The sequence below is a fragment of the Crocodylus siamensis genome, chromosome 1 (assembly GCF_052110815.1).
Source record: "Crocodylus siamensis isolate JL-2025a chromosome 1, ASM5211081v1, whole genome shotgun sequence".
In the NCBI taxonomy this organism is placed as follows: Eukaryota; Metazoa; Chordata; order Crocodylia; family Crocodylidae; genus Crocodylus; species Crocodylus siamensis.
Genome location: NC_143395.1, coordinates 196,582,953 through 196,604,361, shown reverse-complemented (window position 1 = coordinate 196,604,361; position 21,409 = coordinate 196,582,953). Strand labels below are relative to the sequence as shown.

Here is a 21,409-nt window from a genome sequence, read left to right as displayed (position 1 = left end):
GGTACCGTTCTTGGTTCTTTGGCCTTTATCTTATTGAAGCTTTTGAGATACCATGAAATTCAACACAGAGAGCTTAAAACTGCATTAGATTTTTGGACAGGCTAAACAAATTTCTTTTTAGGAGGGTTGTGGAGCTTAATGAGGCATAACTAATGGTGTTCCACTTTTATCATTTCTGTGCTGGAACCACAGCATTAGTACAGACCAGCCATTGATTCTTGCTACAAACCTCTTGAAGTCCTAATCAGCTTCTTTGGTGCAACTTTTTCAGGCCTGACAAGCCTATTGTAGGGCAGTGTCACTGTAGGTCAGTAGTTATTAGTTGCCACTGAAAACAGTTTCTTTAACTACTTAAGACTGAACTAAATTAAATGCAGAAGGGACTCAGAGGAGGATTATGGAATCTGCAGTCCAATAAGTACCATGGAATAGAAAGAATGTGACATGGTTTGGTAATAAGGGATGTTTTACATGTGTTCCTTCATTGATAAGTTGTGCGCCCTTAAGTCAGATAGACTTTATAAACTCCAAGATATCTCTGAACCCTATGAAAAATTAGATTTTGTGACTTCTTTTTCAGAAGTACAAATTTAAGATGAGCACTAACTTTTGCATATGCTATTTTTGCTTATAGCAGTAATGCTGAAAAAAATCAGATTAGGGAGAGGTTGTTGGGCTCTTTACAATTACGCCTCCCATGGCAACCATTTTTATCCCTGTTGAAATCAGTCCAGTTCCCTCTTACATGCCATGTAATGTGAGACTCCACATTAACATTCTTTCTTTATTTTCAGTATTGTGCTCAGCAATGTATTATTAATTTCTAATCCTGATCTCAATAACTGTAACTTCAGAAAATGTTGCTTTTGTTGCTGCTGTTTTAGTTTTTAAGGTGCTATCACGTTGGCGTACTACTTTATTACCATTTTAGAACCCTGTGATTCTGTCATTCTTTGGGTTTGCTTTTTTTGGTAAAGTATAGTGGTTCAGTGATTCAAATATAAATTGGATAATTAAGCTGAAATGCTCTTTTTCCCAATATTATACTATGTTCCCCTTCACTTCTTCACATACTGTGCCATATGTGTATACTGTAGTCACAAGGTTGTTCAATGGCTTGCTTTTACAATAGTGGAGAAAGAGAGCATGATTTTCTTTAAGTATTTTAAAATGTACTGTCTTGTAGTGTGTTCGTAGAGTGTAGTGTACTATTGTGTCATTCTCCCATTAACTTATCCAAGGTACTGTAACTACTGCAGTGTTGTTCGTGATGTTACTGGAGATCACCATCCAGTCCTTCACATACATATTTTAATCTTTCTTTTATTCCTTTATGGGACCAAAGTTCTTCTGTTACAGCTTATCCTAGAAAGGAACCTTTCTGAGAAGTGGGAAGGAATGTGCTTCCAGCTTTTTGAATGAAAATAAGATCTTATTTTTCACAATTCAACGATTTTTCAGACAATAATTTGTATACCTCTCATTTAGCTTATACAAATCACCAACTTGCCAGTTCTGGCCTTCAGAGAGAATAAATAATTTGACCATATTTTTGAATGTGGTGTTTAACACATGCTGAGCATTGTCCTGGAATTACACATCATCGATTTCTATCTGCATATTGAAATATAAGCTCATCTGTTCTTATATACTTCTTATAATCTTGGAATTGGGTGGAGTTCATTGGATTAGATGTTGTTTTAATACAGTCTATGTATATATTCCATCATAAGATATTTTCAGCCTGTGTGTAGTTACCTGGCAGGACAGAAGCAACATGTTCCTGTACTGTTAGAAGGCTGCTGGTCACAATCTGCTTCTGTTTAGTACTGGATTTCTTGCTGGCCTTGCTTAGTACAAATGAGGAAGTGATTCGCCTCTTAATCTGAAGTAGGCAGGCAGGAGATTGGAACCTCCCTGGTGTGGAGCAGCCAAAGGAATGCAAGTACAGCCCCATCCCTGTCAGGAAGATTTTTGAAATGTCGAGGAAGCTGGCTGAAAGTTTCCTTGGGTACTTCTTGCATTTGGGTTGAATGGGGATGGAGCTGGGACACAGGCGGGGAAAAAAAGTGCTGAAAACAGCTTGTACTTGACAATCAAAATAAGTTGTCACCTGGATTAACTTTTTTTTTCCCAAGCTTGGGACATGATGGATGGGGAATAAATTAACTTCCTGTGATTTTTATAATCCTGAACAAAGCAGCTGCTTCATGCTTACAAATGGTTTGGCTGATCTGTTCTCTTCTGGTACTGAGTTATTTTATAGCCTATGCTAATACTCAGTGTACACCTGAGAAGACTTCGTGTTAGTTTTTCAAAGTTTTTTACATCTGCTACCTGCTGTTCTTGGTGGTCAAGTTTCCTAGGGTTGAGGGAGATCTAGGTTTAACCCTCACTTCCTTATGCTTGAGGGAAGAAAATGTTGTCATTGCTCTGTGAATGAATGTTGACAGCATAATTTGCATGCATCTCAACCTGAATTTAAGGTAGTTGTACTGTGTGCGCTTGGATAAGACTTCCACTGAAAATTGAAACGGGAATATATGCATATGTCTTTATACTATAAAGCTTGCTACGGTAAGCTTGCTAACTGCACCCTGTACATATATATTAGTTCAAGTCCTTTTATTTTTATTATATGCAGCAGTGGGTAGTGTATTTGAATAAGCTAGTCCCTAGAACCAGACATAATTCCAGAAAGGACCATGCATTGGTGTGACAACTGTATTTATTTATATATCCTTGCTAAGACACAGCCTAGGTCCTGTAGTGAAATGTAGGTACAAGACGCCAAATTTGGTTCCTGAAGGAATGAAACTTAATTTCCTGACTTTGTTTGTCAGATTAAGATCTCAACTTTAATTTTGCATTAATACCATTTTAGGATACAAGTTCAATACATAATTTAGTGAATTAAAGACCAGATGGAGAGAGAGCGGGAGGCTCATTTTTCTTGCTCTTAGTATTAGAGTACCTCTACAGCATGGTATGTAATTTAGTGAATTAAGGGCAGAAAGGAAGAATGGTTTTTTTGCTCTTAGTATTAGGGTACTTGTACAGCATTATGAAGATACTAAATGCCCTGTAAGTGTTTAACTTACTGAATTTAACGGAAGCTTAATAGCTGAGTGTACATTTCATTTCTACAGTAGCTTGAAAACAATAGAAATCAACTGACTTCTGAAACATGGACTAGTAACAGTAGGTTGTCACTCTATCCTAACACGTAGATTGAGAAAAGTGATACTACTGAAATGAGTGTACCTTTGCGTAATATAAAAATATGTTTAACTTTTACCCTGTGTGCAATCACGGTGAATCGCAAAAATCATTGTGAATAGTTATTGCACGGTTATAATGGCTACTTTTAAAAACCAACATGTCGACTGTTTAACTGGGAAGCAACCTGGGGGCATAAATGCCTTAAAGTGGTGATGATTATTGTACTCCTTCCTGAACAACTTCACTTCACTTCACTTCACTTCACTTTTCTTTCTGGGCCACCTTTTAGTTACAAAGTAGAAACTTAACCGCCATCCCTTTGTATCTGCATAGAATTGGAACAGTGATCTTGAATGAAAATTTTGCTTTTAAAACTTTGATTGATGATAGAAACCTTACAGAATTTTCAGCCCATATCAGAAATGGAAGTGTTCATTCTGCCTGGTAGTAAATGTCCAGAATTGATGTTACACTCATGTTCCAAATACTTCAATGCAGTTTACCCTGTCCGTCACAATGGTAGTTCTGTGACAGAAAAGGATATACTTTAAGTCTACCTAAAGATAAAAGTAGGTTCCCAGAAAAATGAATAAAAACGTTAGCGTGCATGTATTCAAGGAAGAGAAATGAGTGTCTTGTTTGCATTGCTGTGTGATCTTGTTTTCCAGGTTTAAGCACACAAACATCCATTGATTTTTTTTTTGTTTTGGTTTGTTTTGGTTTTTTTGTTTGTTTTTTGTTCAGGTAGTTACAGTTTTGCTCTAATACATAATTCAGATAACATTTTGTGTATTCATAGTCAGCTGCATGAGATGGAAAATCAGCAAAAAGAATACAATTCAGCAGTAATTAATGTTTTCTTTTGTGCAATGTTTGGTTTGGTTTCAGTAAGTACATTTTGCATATTGTAAGTGCCAACTGTGCACCAGCATGAAAGACTCTTACTTTCCAATAGTAACCTAGTTCTTTCATCTCAGTGGATGGCAAGAGTTCTTACTGCTTTTGTTTTGAACATTACGGCTGTCCTTAAAATCTGACAAGACAAAGCAGTCATAATGCTTTGCTTTTACAGTGGAAACCTGAAATGAATGGGAACAGGAATTTAAACATGAAAGTGGTCTTTAAATATGTACTTTTTTCCATTTTGTTATATTTGCCAATTGGGTTTTCTGAAACAGCGTACCAAGTCCAGTACACTATCATTACGCAGACCTTTTTTCCATTCCTGTCGGGGACATTCTCATTAAAACATTTCCTCTCCTCTTCCCTCCCACCCCACACCCTCCCAGCCCGCCCCTCAGTAACTTGAAGTCTTGCTTGCCAGCTTTTGTACAGGTGGCTACATGTAGTGTGCTTGGTATGAACTTCAAGAAAGAGAAAGTGATCGCCTTTTTAAAACCTTGAGTGCTTGTTTGGGGGAAAAAAAGAAGACTCAAATTTAGCCTTGCAACAACTTCATCAACCTCAGTAGAACTCCCATCAGTCTGTCTCCTTAATCAAATGAAACCTGTCTCCAAAGACGAGGAAAGTGAAACTGAAGTCAGTGTCTCTGCAAGTAATGTAAAATTAAAAGGGTGCAGTGACTGTTTATTAAATAATGTACAAACACACCTGTTGTCCAAATAATATTTAGGTATTTTTAAATTTTCCTTGGATGTTGCATTTCAACAAAAGTAATTTCAGCTATGTAGGCTAACTAATACACATCTTCCGAACCAGATTTAAGGAGACAGGTTACTTTATATGAAACTTATTCAGTAATATCTAATTCTGTAATTAATATTTTTTCCCTTTCTCTTCCATGACATGGTGACACATTTTCTGCAGAAAATAGGTGGATTTTGAGTAGTCTCAGATGATGGAGAATTTATATCCTGAGCAGTGCTTAGCTTTGGGGAACTATATCATGGCTGTATCATTTTTCTAAATATTTTTAATCAAACAATGATTTTATGTATTATACCTGTTGCTTTATAATTGTAATGGTAGAATGGGTACTTGAAGGCAATTAAAACATTTCTTCCTGCTAGTAATCTAGGATGACAAACTAGGTTATAATAGATGTTGAATTTGTGTTCCCATATAAACTGTACACCAAATGTCAGTCAGTCCAAGCCAATTAGTGCTTATGTTGCTAGGTCACCATGGTCAATTGAAAACTGCATCAATAGAACTTGAAAAGGTTTCTTCCCGATCAGACCTTCTGACATATTGAGCAGAATAATGGATGGGAAAAAACAGCCAAGGCCCCTACCCTAGATTCAAAATACTCCACAGTAAGAATTCATTTGCAACCTGCAATTAACTAGAAAGAATGGACTCACAGAAAGAGTCTGGACATTTAGAAAATAAAGCCTCATTCTCCTGTGATGCACATGTTTACTCTTTGGATAGTGTATTACATTTAGCTAAGTTGGTAATACTGTGTTTTAAATATACATTTGAGGTCACTGCAAACAGGCTGGCAAACCTGCCTCAAATTCAAGCTGAGAAGAATCCTTTCAGGGCTTCTGAAAAAATCTCTTACTAGTAGAACTGAATTTGAAACTCATTTTTAGAAGAATGTTTCTTTTCACTCTGGCACACACTACAGAGAAGGAACCAGGGCATAAACACCTTCTAAAAGTTTAAAAAAACAAACAAAAAAACTGCAAACCTTTTCTTTCCTTGTCCAATGTGAAACAAATGTGTATTTGAGAGGCACTGAGCTCTTCCATATTTAATATGGCTGTGCAGAAAATACAGTGGGATTGTGCACTAAATCTGAAGCCAGTCAAATAGCTTTACCAGCATCCAGAAGCTTAGGCTATGCAATAGGAAACCCTGTACATAATATGAATATGATAATATACATATGTTATATGTATATGAATAACATGCTGTAATCCATCTGTTCTTTGCACAGGAGTTCTGGGGCTGCTCCTCTTCTAGCTTGGAACCGCATGGTACAATCCCAAAATGCAGCATTCCAACAAAATCAGTATCAAGGAGTAGGTGGACCAATGAATTACCCACAGAGGCCTGAGGATCGGCTGGATAGGGGAAGACAGGTAATAAGGCCCTGTATGATTTGTATGCTCGTTTCTCCCAAATCATATGAGTTTTGAAAGATGAAGCATGAACCTACCTACACTGCATTGGGGAGGTGTGAAGTGCAGCCCAGCTAGCCATACGCAAATTAGCTTGGGTTCCAGTACCAGAGAGGTGCAGGGGTGTGGAGTTCAGCTCAGACTCACCAGACACCCTTGGTTTGACTTACCTTGGTGACTGAAGCCCCTCCTACCATCTCTTTAGTGCCCTTGTTTTTAAAGCTATGTGCTGACGCATACTGTGGTTATATTTACTGTTGCAGTATAGCTCTAGCTTTAGTGTGACTATTTCTTCCAGGTAGAAAGTCCTATTTTTAAATGCAATAAAATGGAGACATTTGAGGGAGTTGAATCTAACATGTCCTTATGAATGAATTAAAAACATTATACTAATTCCATGTTTAAAGTTTCCACAGTCAGACTTTGTGTCTCTTCTCAGACACGAAGATACTAATTTGACTTAGATCAGGGATGGCCAGCCAGCAGCATGGGTACAAAAAGTGGAATGGGCAGCCTCTGGGTGGCAGGCATCAGATCAAGGAGGGGACAGGCAATACAAGGGCAGATAGAGCATCAGATCAATCAGGAAACACAGGGTAAGGAGCAGCAGGCAGAGCAGGAGGATTGGTGTGGCACTCGGGGAGAGTACAGAACTAATTTATGGTATCCCTGCCAATATGGTTGGTTCCCACTATCTTGGATGGAAGACTGTTTACATGTTACCCTATATAAAAGCCAAAAATGATTATAAATATACAGGTGCATATACCATTTATTTACTTGTTTGGTTTAAATAAGCAAGTAGCCTCTTTCTAAGTTCTATATGGACTTGCCATCACAGTTTTAAAAAAAAAGAAAAAAAAACCCACAATGAACAATCACTGTGAACCTAAAACATCAATTGCAATCCTTCTTAAGCCCTCCTGTACTCCTCCACCCTTCCAATAAATAACACATCAAGGTGTGCATAGCAATACTGAAAAGTTTGGGTGCAGAAATAGTGATGATGAACATTATGCTACTTGTAGTGCGTTCCTGATGCTCATAGACTTCAGGTAAGATTCCCAGCCAGCAGCTAGAGTAACAGGGAAGGGAAAGTCTAAGCCCCTGGACACCAGAGTTGTGTCCGAAGACTTCACATGGAAACCAAGTTGTGCTCTGCTAAAAATTAAAAAGCTTGCCTCTGTCTCATTTCCATGGAGTTTGGCTTTGCTTGCAGCTAGCACCCAAGAGTGAGAATTACTGATAGTAGTTTAACATACTTTCTTGCATTTAGCGTGCCCTGGAATAAAATATGCACTTTTGTTTTTGAAAGGCAGAACAAGGGGAAAACATCTTGCCTTGTAGTAACTAATGAAGTAGCAGTAGCTAGGGAGCTAAGCCTGCTTGTTGTTTTGCTCTTACCATGTCTCGCATAGAATCCGCACTGCATGTTCCAGCAGCTGTTTTTGCCCCACATAAGGTGCATGTTGTATACATGAAAATATAGTAATAGGTGGGTTAATTTTCTAATCTTTTATATGATTTCCTTCTTTAAAAATGTGTGTGTTTTTAAATTTTATTTTTTTTAAAAGCAAACAAACAACTGTGATCCTGATAATGTTCTGGAGCTGATTATCCAGTATGGCATCTAAAATACCTTTCAGTGTCTAACAAAGAAACTCATGCATTGTTTCTGAAAACTTCCTTTTAAATATAGTTTATCTTGTGTTAATCCACAAGCCTATTTAGAACACTTTACAGTTATGATATGGTGTTTTCTACTATAAACGTCCCACTGTGGCTTCCGATCCACTTCCTTTCCTGTTTCTTTTGTGACAGCTCATTCTTGCCTGAATGTTCTAGGTATAACTACAGTTGAATTATAAGCGATTGTTAAAGTAGTTCGTGCATCAAAATAAATGCATGTACCAGCACAATGTAATTTTGAGAGCCTCTGGTAGCCATATGCAAGTTATTTATCTTTCCATCCAGATGTCCCCGTTTTAAAATGTCACTCTTTAAAAAAAATTTTTTAAAAATTCATATGCAACGTCAGCCCATTTGTGATCATGATAAAGCTACTTCAGCCTCGTCTCCATTAGGGGAATTTTTTTGAAAAAATTTCCACCATTTCTAAAGCTGGTTTGGCTGAATTAAATGTACATGATGTTAAGAGCCCAAGAGGGAGAGCCTGCCAGCTGCCAACTCTATTTTCATCTATTGGAGCTGCAAGGTTACAGGATGATGCTGGAAACATCTGTAGCCAGTTACTCTTCAGCTCCTGTTCATTTAGCCATTTAGCAGTGGGGAATTTGTTAAAATATCTTCAGTTCAGAGAAAGCTTGTAAAGACTCAGTTGGTTAAGACTTCAGCTCAGGCTGCTTCTGTGGTTTGGAGAGCATAAAAGAGAGAGGGAACATCATGGTTTGGCCCCTTAATAGTGTAACAAGCATGCCTACAGCAGTTGAGACTGGGCTGTAGTCAAACCAAATTGTACTTAACTGTGACTAAACCAGGTTGAGTGGTTTTATTTGAAGAAGGAATTCTAGCTTAGGGTTAGAATTCTAGCCACAGTAATTAAACTACTTAACCCATATTTCAAACCTCTTAAACAACACCACAGTCCTTAAACATAGTGGCTAAATTTGACCAAGAGGTGTGTATTGGCAGATTTCAAGGACAGAGTGAAGTTTGCGAAATCTCTCATGGGATTATATAAAATGTGTTCACCAGAGTCATGAAACTAAAGAGTAAATGCAAATGGATTTAAATTCATAATGGCTGCCTACAGACATGGGGGAAAAAAACAGGGTGCTTTACTTTAAGCTTTGCATGTCCCCACACCAAACACAGTGCATGCCCAGAAGAGGCATCACATTAGTTTCACCTGACTCACCCAACATCTGTATAGACTGGGCATTTCTGCAGGGCTTTTTGGCCTTTTTATTTAATAGCTGATTGAATCAACTTTAGATTTAAAAAAAAAAAAAAGCCAAAACCCCCTGCTGAAATGCCCAATCTATACAGACACTGGGGAGCTTGGTCAAACTAATGGGATTGCTCTTCTGATAAAGCACTGTTTTGTGTTTTGTTTGTGTTTCTTTTAATGTCTGTCAGCAGCTAATGAGCTGTTGTGATGATGAGGATAAATTAATTAGATGTTTTCATGCAGTCAGGGCTCAGGGAGGGACATTCAAATTGGTCTTCCAAACTGGAGCTTGCTTGCATGCAGAGTATCTTCAATGCAAACTGCTCCCTTGTCCCAGAGCGATTGGATCTCTTTGCAAAAGGGAAAATGACTGTGGGATCATGGGGAAGTAGGGCTGGAAGGGACCTCATGAGGTCATCTAGTCCAGCTCCCTGCTCAAGGCCCCAGCCAAGTATCCAGTCTAATCTGCTCATGAAAACTTCCAAGTATGGAAAATCTACAGTTTCTGTAAGTAGCCTGTTCTAGTGCTTGACCACCCTCATAGTCAGAAAGTTTCTTTTGATCCCCAACCTAAGTTTCCTCTTCTGCAGTTTGAGACCAGTGCTTCTAGTCCTGTCCCCTACAGCCACAGAGAAAAACCCATCTCCACGCTCTATTTAATCGAACTCCAGGTACTTGAACACTTATCAGATCCCCCCTCAGTCTTCAATTTCTCAGGCTGAAAAACTAGGGTTATATAGACTTTCCTCATATAAGTCTTGCCTCTTGGGCCCCTAATCATTATTGTTGCTGTGTTGGACTGTTTCCAAATTGTCCACATCCTTCTTGAAGTGTGGGAACACTATTCCATGTGTGGCCTGATGAGTGCTGAATAGAGCGGAAGAATCACTTCCCTTGACTTGTAAGTGACATTCCTGTTAATACAACCCAGTATGCTGTTAGTTTATTTGGCAAAAAGAGTATTGTTGGCTCCTGTTCATCCTACGGTCCACTGTAATCCCAAGGTCTTTCTCTACAATATTGCTGCCTGGGCAGTCATTCCCAAGTCTGTATCTGTGCATTCAGTTATTCCATCCCTAGCGCAGACCTTTTGTGTTCGTCCTTGTTGAATCTCATTGGATTGATTGTGGAATATTTCCACAGTCTATCCATGTCATTCTGGATCCTAGCCCTGCCTTCCAGAGTGCTGCAGTTTCACCCAACTTGGTGTCATCAGCACATTTGCTACTCAATCTCATGTTATTTAATGGCCACATCTAATGAGATGCTGACTCTGCAGTTGTTACTATGCAGTCATTTAGTACTTGGTTATGCAGGTACTAAATGACTGCACAGTGATCAGTGTTACTGTGCAGTAGCATCCTGGCACAGTTGCCTAGTGACACTTGCTGCACAGTAGTAACGGGCTGCTGCATAGTAAGCATCTTGTGTAGATGCAGCAAGTGTTGACTATGTAGTTAATGTCAAGGTGCACAAAATATTAAAGTTACGCAGGAGTGAATGAAGATGGTGCATCTCATAAAACGATTTGTGTACTCGGGGACAAACTTCTGCATTTCTTCATATATGGAAGGGGGTTTTTGATTATAAAATTTCAAATCAGTAGGATGGGTTGAACTAGTCCAGGACTTAACTTCACTTTCCAGCCTGGTAGAAGATAAATCTAGGGGTGACAGAATTCTTGTTAAGGTTTGAATGTGAAAAATGTGAGGGAGAACTGATTTCTAGCCAAGAAAACAACCTGCTTTCTTTAAAATACAGGAGGGAAATTGAAATATAGAGGGGGGGTGTTGTGTAAGCTGCTTTTTAAAAAGGTTTGTATTTCAAATTTTAATGATTAAGTAGTGAATGTCTAGTTAAGATTATTGCCTTTGGACTTCTAAATACTTTTGTAAGACTAAGACACCCTAGAGTTGTAGAAGTGCAAAACAGTTCCTGAAAGTTGATGTGTATAGACAGCAGCACTAAGCTATGAAGACTTGAGAGGATTAAAAAGGAAATGGTGCAAGCACTCATGCTGAATTTCTTACTTGTAAGCAGAGCATAGCCTGAAGGGGTTAATAAACACACTGTTGAACCCATTACAGTAACAGAGTAAATGTATTAAATCTGTTCTAAGCCTCTGTTGTAGTTTATCACTGTGTCTTATAAGTGTACCAGAATTCTGAATAGAAAGAGTGTTGGACTGTCGATCTATAGAGCATTTAGCTTATAATAATGCAAGAATGAAGCATTATGATGCCTGTGCAACTCTGCATTGGCTTCCTAGATTGAATGATACATTTCAGAAAAGCAAGAGAAGCCATGCTATACTGCTTTTGAAAGGAATATGGCAACTTGTATTTTTTTTTAATTAACTTAAAAAAAATCCCATTTTAAATCAGCATGTCCTGAACTTTTCTGTGTTACTTCAAAAGCACAGGGAGTGATGTTAGAAAAAGTTCTTTGGCTACTTCGGGCAGGAGGATATGTTCAAGCCAACCCATCCTCCTGTATTCCCTTTTCATCTATTTGCCTGCTGCCTCTTCTACCTCAGCTTAGTTTTGTTTGTTCCTAAGCACTCATGGAAGAGTCTGGATAAAAGCTTGCACTAGGACAGGAATGTCAGACTCATCCTGTGCCCCACACTGCAAGGCTCGTCACAGACTGGACGGGGCATAGGGCAGCTGCAGTGAGGCCAATAGTAGTAAGGCAAGCGGGGCTGTATTAGCACAGCCCCTGCTTACCCATTTGCTGCTGAGGGCCCAGGATTCTGCAGCAGGCCACATCCCCTCCTAACCGTTGCCAACTTGTATAGCCTGGTGGGCTGGATAAAGCAGCTGCATCCAGCCTTGACGGCTGAATGTTTAACACCTTTGCTCTAAAGGAAAAGACTGGCTATGCAGTTTCTCAAATGACACACAAATGAAATTGTAGAGGCAAATCACTAATCCTGAGAGACCAAAGAAAAGTTGCTTGGAATCATTTGAAATTAGTTTAAAGTTAACTGTCCCATTAAGGTACCCATAGATAGACTTACAGCCAGTCATTTGACGTAGAGGGTATCACAACTGTGCCCAGTGCAAATTTGTATTCCTTTAATTTGTATCAGTAATAGTTCCTATTTTGTGTAGCAGAAGATCAGCTTACAATTTATAATATACAAAAAGTTGCACTTATACCAAGTGAAAAAACGGATACATTGATAATGCAACTAGGGTAAAAACTTAACTCTAAGTGTAATATAGAACCTAGTTTTTTTGTTTTTGCATGCAAAATTTGCTTTTCAAACCCTGTTGCTAGCCCCCTCCCCCTTTTAAGCTTCTAACTTCCAGCACTATTGAAAAGAGAATACCAAGCCATTATATTTCCAGCTCAAATAAATTACTTGGAGCTGTCTTTTAACTTACTGGATACTTATTTAGGATTATTCCATCTTTTCCAGCACATGTTTAAAATGGTGAGACCAGTGTTGTATCCAGCGCGTACTCTTTTATATAAACTGACGCGTGTCTATCCAGGAGAGCTTCTGCAAACACAATTCGAAGAAGTTTAGCTCTTTCTGTGGTACCTTTCTGTGTAAAGGATGCATTGTTCCATTTTTGCTTGGAGCTTGAAGCTAGGCTAACTTATTTACTGTCACTAATCCAGCAAATAAATGCTTGCTTTTGTTTGTTTACAGGGATATGGCCCCGGGAGGCCCTACCCATTACCACCTCCCGCTGGAAGATACAACTGGAATTAGTCTTGAAGTTTTCCATCATAAAAATCTGTTTTTACAGTAGCTGTGGAAATGAGACACGTTTAAGAAACGTCTGAGTAGTTTTTAAACTACAATATTTGTTTTAATTGTGTACATTTCTTACTGAAAAGAGTGGGGGGGGAGTATGTTGCTTCAAAACACTGTACTTTAGAATACAAGTAAACTAGATTTGCTAATTTCCCTGTGAGACATTTTGATGAAGTAAGAGTATTGCTGTTTTATGACGTGATTATATGCTTAATTTTGTCTGTGAATTTTAAATCCAGATATGCTTTAGTTCACAGCATAAGTCTGAAAATAGAAACTGATTTTTTTAAAGAATAAGAAATGGATGTTATTAACTCTGAGGATAGGTACAACAGGCAGTCTAGGAAATGCAATGTTTTATTGATATGCTTTTGTTGGTATTCCTTTTAAGAACACTTCGTTGATGTACTTGTTTCACAACAGTTTGATTTCTGGATTTCGAAGTAAAAATATTTCAACTTTTATAACCTTTTGTCCTTTGTTCTTGCCTCCTTTTTGGTGCCTTTTACCTGTTCTGGCATGAATAATATATAATTTACAGAAAAACACTTTTTGTGCTTTGGGCTATTTCAAACAAAGGTTCACTTAAATAGTTGAAGGTCAACTACGTAGTAATAGCAGTAGTAGTATGTTTTCAAAGGGTTTTATATTTAGTGTACTGGAATGCTAAATATTTGACTGCCCTAAAAGTGTTTTTTATTAAAACATGGGCTGTATTTAAGTTGTTTATCATTTTCTCCAGAATATGCATCTTTTATGTAAATAAATTATGCACACAGTCATTGTTAATGAGTTGGAAATTAATTCCATATAAGCTTTCATATTTTTCTAAGAGACTTAAAAAAAAAAATCTTAACCTTTTCAGGTTTAACGAGGAAAGATTTCAGCTTCCACTACAGAAAGTCTGGTTAAATAAACAGTATTTTAACTTTGATAGTGTTCTTCATTTAAGCATCCCATTTTAATTTTTTTCTTAAATACACGTGTGTACACGCGCGCACACACACAGCCTTTTTCCCTTTTATAAATAGTTTTATTCAGTCTTACACAAGGTTACCAGAAATAGTTTCTCCTGGACCATCTGGTATAGGCAATTTAGCAGTGTCCTCCTTCAAGGGCACAGATGTTAATCCTCAAGAACAAGGAAAAAGACCAGATCAACATAACCTTGAGAGGAAGGAATCGTGAAACTAGATCTATTATTTGCAAGGCATTAAGGGTGGAGCAGAATATTTCTTTGTGATGCAGAGTTGTCTTGCTGGTAAAGGCCATCAGATTGCACCTGTGATGAGTAAGAAATTACATTCAAATGTTGGCTGGTTTTAAAATTAATTTTGCTATCAAGCAGGGTAAGAGCAGCAGTAAGCATGTTCTCTCTCACATACATGTTGTAAATTTATTCTCAAGACAGTTCTTTCCCATTTGGGTGCTTTTAACATTAAATCAAAAAATAAGAATGCAGGATGCTTTGATTTGCTGCTTGTAAACACAACCCTAATGTTTTAGAGTAAATTTACAAAGGGAAAGTTGACTTCATACCTGATTTGCCTTCCTGTAACTAATGTAATTGTCAGGACTTACACTTGCTTGTGGGGGGGAGGGACACAATTGGCTGCGCGTTTATTAATGCATCTGGTTTATCCTGTGTATTGGCGCACACACAATCCATGGCTATTGCAGCTCCTCCATTCCCTCCAGAAGATTGCAATCGCTTTCTGTGAAGCAAACCTATCAGATAAGTAATTTGAGATGAAAGCCTGCCATACATGAGACAGTAAAATGGTCCAATTATTAGGTGGACAAGACTTTCCCGAGTGTGCATATATAGTCTGCCCTTACAGTGACACTAACACAGGGGTCAGGGTGTGTGGTAAACCAGTAATGGTACCCAAGTACCAAACTGCAGGGGCAGTACATTTCCTGCCCTGGACTTCCTAGCAGCATCTCCAATCTATAGCTGTTTAAACAAGGATTTGGGAGAGGTGTTTGGTTATTCCTGCCTCAAGCTGTGCTAAATCGGTCAGTGATCGGAGCAGGCTGTTGGGGCCCCCCTGGCCTGCCTTGAGATCCTCTTGAGGGGGCCAGGCAGTGTTAGCAGCCCTGGTTGGTGTGCAAGCAGAATTTACAAGGTAAATCCAGAGGCTCCGTGTAGGAATCCGTGGTGTTTAAAAAAAAAAAAAGTGTGGTCTTTCCCATGGAAAAATTGCTGGGTTTCTTTTTTTCCTGTGGGCATAAAATCGGGAAAAGCTAAGCTGGCATCTTCGGAGCCCTGCCTTCAACCTAATGCGGTTGGAGTAGTAGGGCAGAGTCTTTTTCTCCCCGCTCCTGGGAGCGAGGGCTGGGTCATGCCAGAGGTGGGTCCTCTTGCCTTTGAACCTTGCTCCAGCTCCCCAGGAGCCGCTCCAGCCTCAAGTGGAAGCCGGGGCCGGCCGAGCCAACGCGGGGGCTGGAGCCGCACTGGCCTCGTCCCCGTCCTGCCCCGGCCAGGGCGCTTGTCCCGCCGGCTCGCTCCTCTCCCCGGCCGGGCAAGTCCAAGCGCCCGGAGCGAGGGGCCCAGCGGGTCAAGGAGCCGGGCGCCGGCCGAGCGCGCACACGCCGCCGCCTGCCCGTCCCCCCCGCGAAACCAGCCCCTGGGGACGCAGCTTTTCCTCACGCGGCACCCGGCTTCGGGACCAGGCCGCCCCCCGCCGCCGCCGCCTGCGCCCTGACACGCCCCTCGGAAATGTGCCAGCCGGGCTTTACATCGGCTTCGTTACTCGCGGCGAGCGACGCTTTTAGGTCGGGGTAAGACAGAGAGTGGGGAAAGAAAAAAAGAAACCCCAAGAAGGCTGCAAAATATATCGGCGTCCGTGTGCGCGTGGGTGCATCGCACACACCTGCCTATTTCTCGGTTTAGAAATGCATCAAGAGTTGGAGCTAAACATGCTGTTTTAGGAGCCCGGCCATTTTAATCAGGGGACCCTCCGTAGCCGAAAGGATCCCCAACAGCATCTTGAACGCGCCTCATGACCGGGCCGAGCGGACCTGGAGCACTAAGCTCAGATCCAGGTCGGGTCCCCCAGTCTTTCGTGGTAAGCAGCAAGAAGCCTGTCGTCTTGAAATCTGTTTACACACATTCACCGGTTTTATTTTTTGAAAAGTTTTCCTTGGGCTCCAGTTATCGTTCTCCTCCTTTCCAGAGACCGTTTTGTAATGCTGGCTTATCATTTGTTCCTTAGAAAGTTTGACTCCCCCACCCCTTTTGTTTGACCGTCAATGGAATAATAGCAATAATGATAATAACAACAACAATAATATTAATAATCGTAATAATAACAAGCAGCAGCATCTCATTGCAATGATCGCTATTGAGCCACAAAGTGAATCTGTTTCAAATCTCTTTCGGAAAAAAAAAAGGCATCCGATCTTTTCAGGTGTGGTAGCAAAATTATTTGAGAAGGAAATTAAGACCAGAACATCTCTAAATTGGAAAATGAGATGCAAATTGGGAGGGAAGATAAAGGAAGCAGGGGATTTTTTAAAAAATCCCAGTTCAAACGTTAAACTAAAATTATTTCTGCAAAAGAAATAAAAAAGTTAAGCAGGTTTTAGGACCTTCCCGTTCAGATAGCGGAGACATTTCAACTCGGTTATAAAATTGCTGGGGCTGGGGCTGTGGCTCTTGAGAGATTTGTGTTTGCTTGTTCTCAGCATGTATTAAGCAAAATATTCCACTTTTTCTTTAGATTCATAAGACAGCATGCTTTCATCGGGTTTCTCTGAATACCTCTCACTCCGCTCACGATTTGTTGGATTAAATCGTTCTGTCATGTGAGACTAAAGTCTCCAGCACCCAAAAAATGTTTCCAATTAGAAACATTTTTTATTTTATTTTATTTTTTTTACAACCCCAAAATAGAGCAGCGCAACTTTCTGGAGCCGAATTCCCCTCAGGTCTCTGGGAGACCGAATATATTTGCGGATCGCTGAATTGAGAGTTAAAGACCGATTAGGACGAAAAATAGGGGCAGATCAAGTGGCAAAACGCCTCTTTCACACAGAGTCTCAATGAAGCAGCACAACTTTGTGAGTCACAGCGACTTGCTTTTCTGGCAAACGACCGTGGGGAACCGCTCGGAGGTATTTCTTTGCAAATGGCACAGAAGGTAAATGCGATCTCTTTTATTAGCTCAACTCAGTAGTTGGGGGGGAAATGTTCTTTGCAAGCTTTGGGGCACAGTCACCCTTCTTTGGGCAGAGGGGGAGTCTGCTGGGGGTTGTGTTCTTTGTTCCTTGCAAATATGTTTTTTCTAGATGCGGGAGAGGGGCAGGAGGAAGCAGCCCCACTGGCTTTAATCTGCTCTCTTGGCTTTGAATCAGCCCAAACCTCTCTCGCCTAGCTGGGGTTGGGCTCCTGGCAGTTTCTCCTTGCGGGTTCCCGCCCCCCCGGCTTCCCCTCGCTCTTGGCTGGGCAGGGGGTGACCCGCTAAGCTACCACCCTCTCTCGCTTCGGGCAGGGTGTGCGGAGGAGCCGGGACGAGGGAAAAAATACTGTCTGGGAATTGTTCTCATCTCCTTTTATTTCTCAGCTCAGTTCAACTGCAGTCGAGTCGAAACCAAGCAGCTCGCTCTCTGTCGCAGGATGTGATGGGTCACACTTGTTACACGGGTGGTTTGTCCACTGACATACAAGCATTGACTAAACCATAATCAGAATAATTCATAACAACAATAAAAACTAAACCAAACAGTGGGGTTTGCTTGTTTGTTTTTTTCTCATTTGCAATCCAAGCATCAAAGTTCAAAAGCTCTTCTGTAAAAATCTCCTCCACTGGTATGAGCCCGGTCTTCTCCTCCATGTAATTGTGCCTCTGCCGCCACCCAAATGGCAAGAGCTGTTCTCAGCCAGCCGGGCTCTGTCTTCGCCGCGCTCCTCGACCTTGAGTTACAATTCAATTTACTTTCAATCAACTAATGATGAAATTGCACTTAAGGGGCACCCTTCTAAAATTAATTCTGCCGAGATAAGTTGCACTTCAAAAGATTTATTGTTCGCCTTCAATTGGTTTATAAGATATATGTACAGCGATCAAGTAGCGCTTTTTTCCCTCTCTCTCTTTCCTTTAACTAACCTAAAAAAAATCATCATCTTCTTCTTCTTCTTCATGGGAGCGTGCGGAGCCTGTCCCTTTCTTTTCATTTTGGTTAAGCGGATGGTCTTGGGGGCGGGGGGGGGGGAAGGAGCAAGCTTGAGTTCAAAGCAGGTCCTGGGGGAGCTCCTTTCCAAGCCCACCTGGCAGGGATCCGGGCTGTGCCTCTCCGCAGCCATGGATCTTGTTGGTCTTTTTTGTTTGTTTGTTTGCTTAGGTGGGGGCCGGGGACCATGCGAGACTTGCGATCGGGTGTTCAGCTACCCCGACGTGTCCGGAGAAGGGCGCGCACACGCACACACCCGCACCGAGTCCAGGCCAGTGGCAGGGGAAGGCGGGTGCACTTCAAGTCGGCAGAGAAGCCAAAGAGCAAAACCAACGAGGAGGAGGAGCGCGCCAGATGCCAGGGGCACGGGGGCAGGAGCGCTGTCCGAGGCGGGGCCGGGGGCGCGGGGGGCAGCCCGGCCCCTCTCCCCCGCGGGTTACCACGTCCTGCCATAGAGCAGGTTGGCGCTGACCATGCTGCTGCCGTAGTCTACGCTGGCAGTGTCCATGGGCGCCAGGCCGCCCACCTGGCCGTGCAGGGCGGGCGGGCTGGGCGACATCTCCTCCAGCTCCGGGGCTTGGCTGAGGGCGCCCACGGGCTGGCCCGGGTGCGGCGGGTGCGCCACGCTGCCGGCGGCGGGCAGGGCGGCGCTGGAGCCCCCCTGGCTGGGCGGCGCGGTTTGCGACGGGGCGGGCGTGCCGCCCGCGGGGGCCTGGCACGGCTTGCCGTCCTTCACCAGCACGGGCACGGCCACGCGGCGCGGCGACTGCTGCTGGCACAGCCCGCCGTCCTGCTGCTGCTGCTGCTGCAGCTGCTGCTGCGTGACCTTGTCCTTGGCCTGCCGCTTCATCTTGTAGCGGTGGTTCTGGAACCAGATCTTCACCTGCGTGGGCGTGAGGTGGATGAGCGAGGCCAGGTGCTCCCGCTCGGGCGCCGACAGGTACTTCTGCTGCTTGAAGCGCCGCTCCAGCTCGTAGACCTGCGCCTGCGAGAACAGCACCCGCCGCTTGCGCCGCGGCGCCGCGTGCAGCGGGGCCATGGACTTGGCCGCCTCGGCGATGCCAGTCAGCGCGCCCATGCCGGCCACGTTCATCCCTCCCGACGGGGCCATGAACCTGGAGACTGAGCACAGCGCGGGGCGGGGGCAGGGGGCGCTCAGGGGGCGCGGCCTTCCGCACCGGGCAGCCTCCTCCCTGGCCCGGCCCGGCCCGGCCGCCCCCACGCGCTCCTTCCAGCCGGGCCGGCTGCAGCAGCCCTGGCCCGCGCGCTCGGCCGCCCATGGCGCCGTCCGGGGGGCAGCTGCGCTCATGCCCCCCACCCAGCTGTCCCGCTGCCCCTCCCTCCATGCCCGCACCCAGCCACCCAGGGAGCAGCCGCCCTGCACGATCGCACGCTCATCCCCGCCATCCGTCCACCCAGGGGGCAGCTGTCCTGGACAATGGCGCGCTCATCTCCTCCATCCGTCCAGCCAGCCCTCCCCCCGCCGCTTCCTCTCTGTCCCTCCATCCACCCTTCCCTCCATCCCTCCATCCCTTGGTTTATCCCTCCATCTCTACTTCCTTCCTTCCTTCCCTCCATCCATCCATCCATCCCTCCCTCTGCCTTCCCCTGCGGCCACCCTTCCCTCCACCCCTACCCCTTCCCCGTGTCTCCCCGCACCCCCTGCCCCGCGGGCCGGGACTCACTGGTGGAGTAGCGCGGGTCGGGGTTGGCCCCGTACCAGCCGGCGGCCGCCGCGCTGCTGCGCACGCTGTCGGGGTAGGCGGGCAGGTCGCTCATGTTGCCCAGGCTGCCGTTGCAGTAGCCGCCCATGGCGCCGGGGGGGAACTGCGAGACGCCGGGGGGGGCCATGTGGTAGGCGGCGGGGTTGTGGCCGTGCTGGGGCATGCCCCCCTGCGCGCCCTGCGGCGGGCGGTAGGCGCCCAGAGGCGAGCCCACGGCGCCCTCCATGGGGCCGAACTTCTTGTAGGTCTCCTCCATGGGGCTCAGGATGTCGGAGACGGAGAAGGGCGTCGTGTGCTTGGGGCTGAGGGACATGGCTCTCCCGGCCGCCCAGCCCAGCCCCGCGCCCGCCCGTCCGCACTGCCCGAGCGGCGGCGGCGGGAGGAGGAGGAGGAGGAGGAAGGAGGCGAGCCCCGGAGCTCTCTTACCTCGGGTTTATTTTAGTCCGGCGCCAGGTTTACGACAGACAGCGGGGGGCGGAGCGACAGCCCCCAGGAGCCAACAATAGTCCTTGACCAGGCGCTGCCGCGCCGGGAGCTTCCCCCATTGAACCTCCCCGCCGGCCCGGGCCCTGGCGTGTGCCACCCAGCCCCGCCGGGCAGCGCCTCCCCCGCGCCCCGCCCGCCCGCCCGCGGCCCCGGAGCGGGGCAGCAGGCAGGTCGCGCCGCCCGGCCGCGGCCGCTGCCGGGCGCCTCTAAAGCATCAGGTGGGTGGCGCCCGGGCGGGGGGGATCCACCTTGGCTCCCGGTGCCCCAGCCCAGAGAGCGCCCACCCGGGCACCCCGGCCTGTAAGTACCGCCGTGTGCTCCGGGCAGGGAGGGCCGGAGGGAGGGAGCTGCTCTCCCCCACGCGCGCCTGCGATCTGGGGGCACCCCCGGGCTCGGTCTCTATGGCCGAGGCGCGGCCCTGCCTCGAGCCGAGCCTGTACTCGATGTGAGGGGGGTCCCCGCCGGCCCCGCGTCCCTCTGAGCCTCTTGAGCAGCCGCGGGGGCAGCGGGGCTCGGGGGCTGCCTCCCACACGAGACGAGCCCGAGCGAGGGGGCTCTCCAGCCGGCGGAGGGAGGGGAGTGGGGGGAGTGGGGCAGGAGGGAGAACTCGGCCGAGGCCGGGAGAGGCTGGAGGGACCCTTTGCCCTCCCTCCCCTCGCGCGAACAAACGCATCCGACCCGACCCGACCCGACGCGACCCGACTGAGCGGCCTGGCAGCCGTCGGGAACGAGGGGCAGGGGCCAGGGCCGGCCCGCGCCCTCAGCGGGGCCTGGAGCTCCGAGGCGCCGCGGGCTCCGGCCGCAGCCCGCTGTGCGGGCTCGCCGGGCTCGGGCCCGAGGTGCGGGCAGCTGTGGAGTTGTAAGGGCTGCTTGCAAAGACATGCAGGCATGTATATACCTATAGGTACAGGCATACAGGTACATACAGATAGGCATATACACATCTATCTATCTATCTATCTATCTATCTATCTATGCCTATATATATTTGTACAGATAGATAGATAGACATGTGCCTGTATACCTGTGTATG

General features: G+C 44.9%; 2 protein-coding genes across 2 annotated transcripts in view; one reads left to right on the top strand and one right to left on the bottom strand.

Moving 5' to 3' along the window:
- The window catches only part of XRN2 (5'-3' exoribonuclease 2), a 100,903-nt gene extending 87,445 nt beyond the window's left edge, over positions 1 to 13,458 (top strand). The window contains exons 29-30 of the mRNA XM_090051922.1: positions 6,128 to 6,272; positions 12,884 to 13,458. Of these exons, the coding sequence (XP_089908048.1) occupies positions 6,128 to 6,272; positions 12,884 to 12,946 (208 nt within the window). The 3' untranslated portion in view covers positions 12,947 to 13,458. The remainder of the gene's footprint in view (positions 1 to 6,127; positions 6,273 to 12,883) is intronic.
- A 5,144-nt stretch (positions 13,459 to 18,602) lies between these two features.
- On the bottom strand, positions 18,603 to 20,203 carry NKX2-4 (NK2 homeobox 4). The gene is made up of 2 exons (XM_090031557.1): positions 19,852 to 20,203; positions 18,603 to 19,288 (listed from the first exon to the last, which is right to left on the bottom strand). The coding sequence occupies exons 1-2, from the start codon at positions 20,201 to 20,203 to the stop codon at positions 18,603 to 18,605; spliced, it is 1,038 nt and encodes a 345-aa protein (XP_089887683.1).
- Positions 20,204 to 21,409: the final 1,206 nt, after the last annotated feature.

Coding starts and splice junctions, on each gene's coding strand:
- NKX2-4 (XM_090031557.1), bottom strand. CDS start 20,203: ATGTCCCTCAGCCCCAAGCACACGACGCCCTTCTCCGTCTCCGACATC. Junction 19,289..19,851: donor CGACCCGCGCTACTCCACCA/GTGAGTCCCGGC, acceptor CGCTGTGCTCAG/TCTCCAGGTTCATGGCCCCG.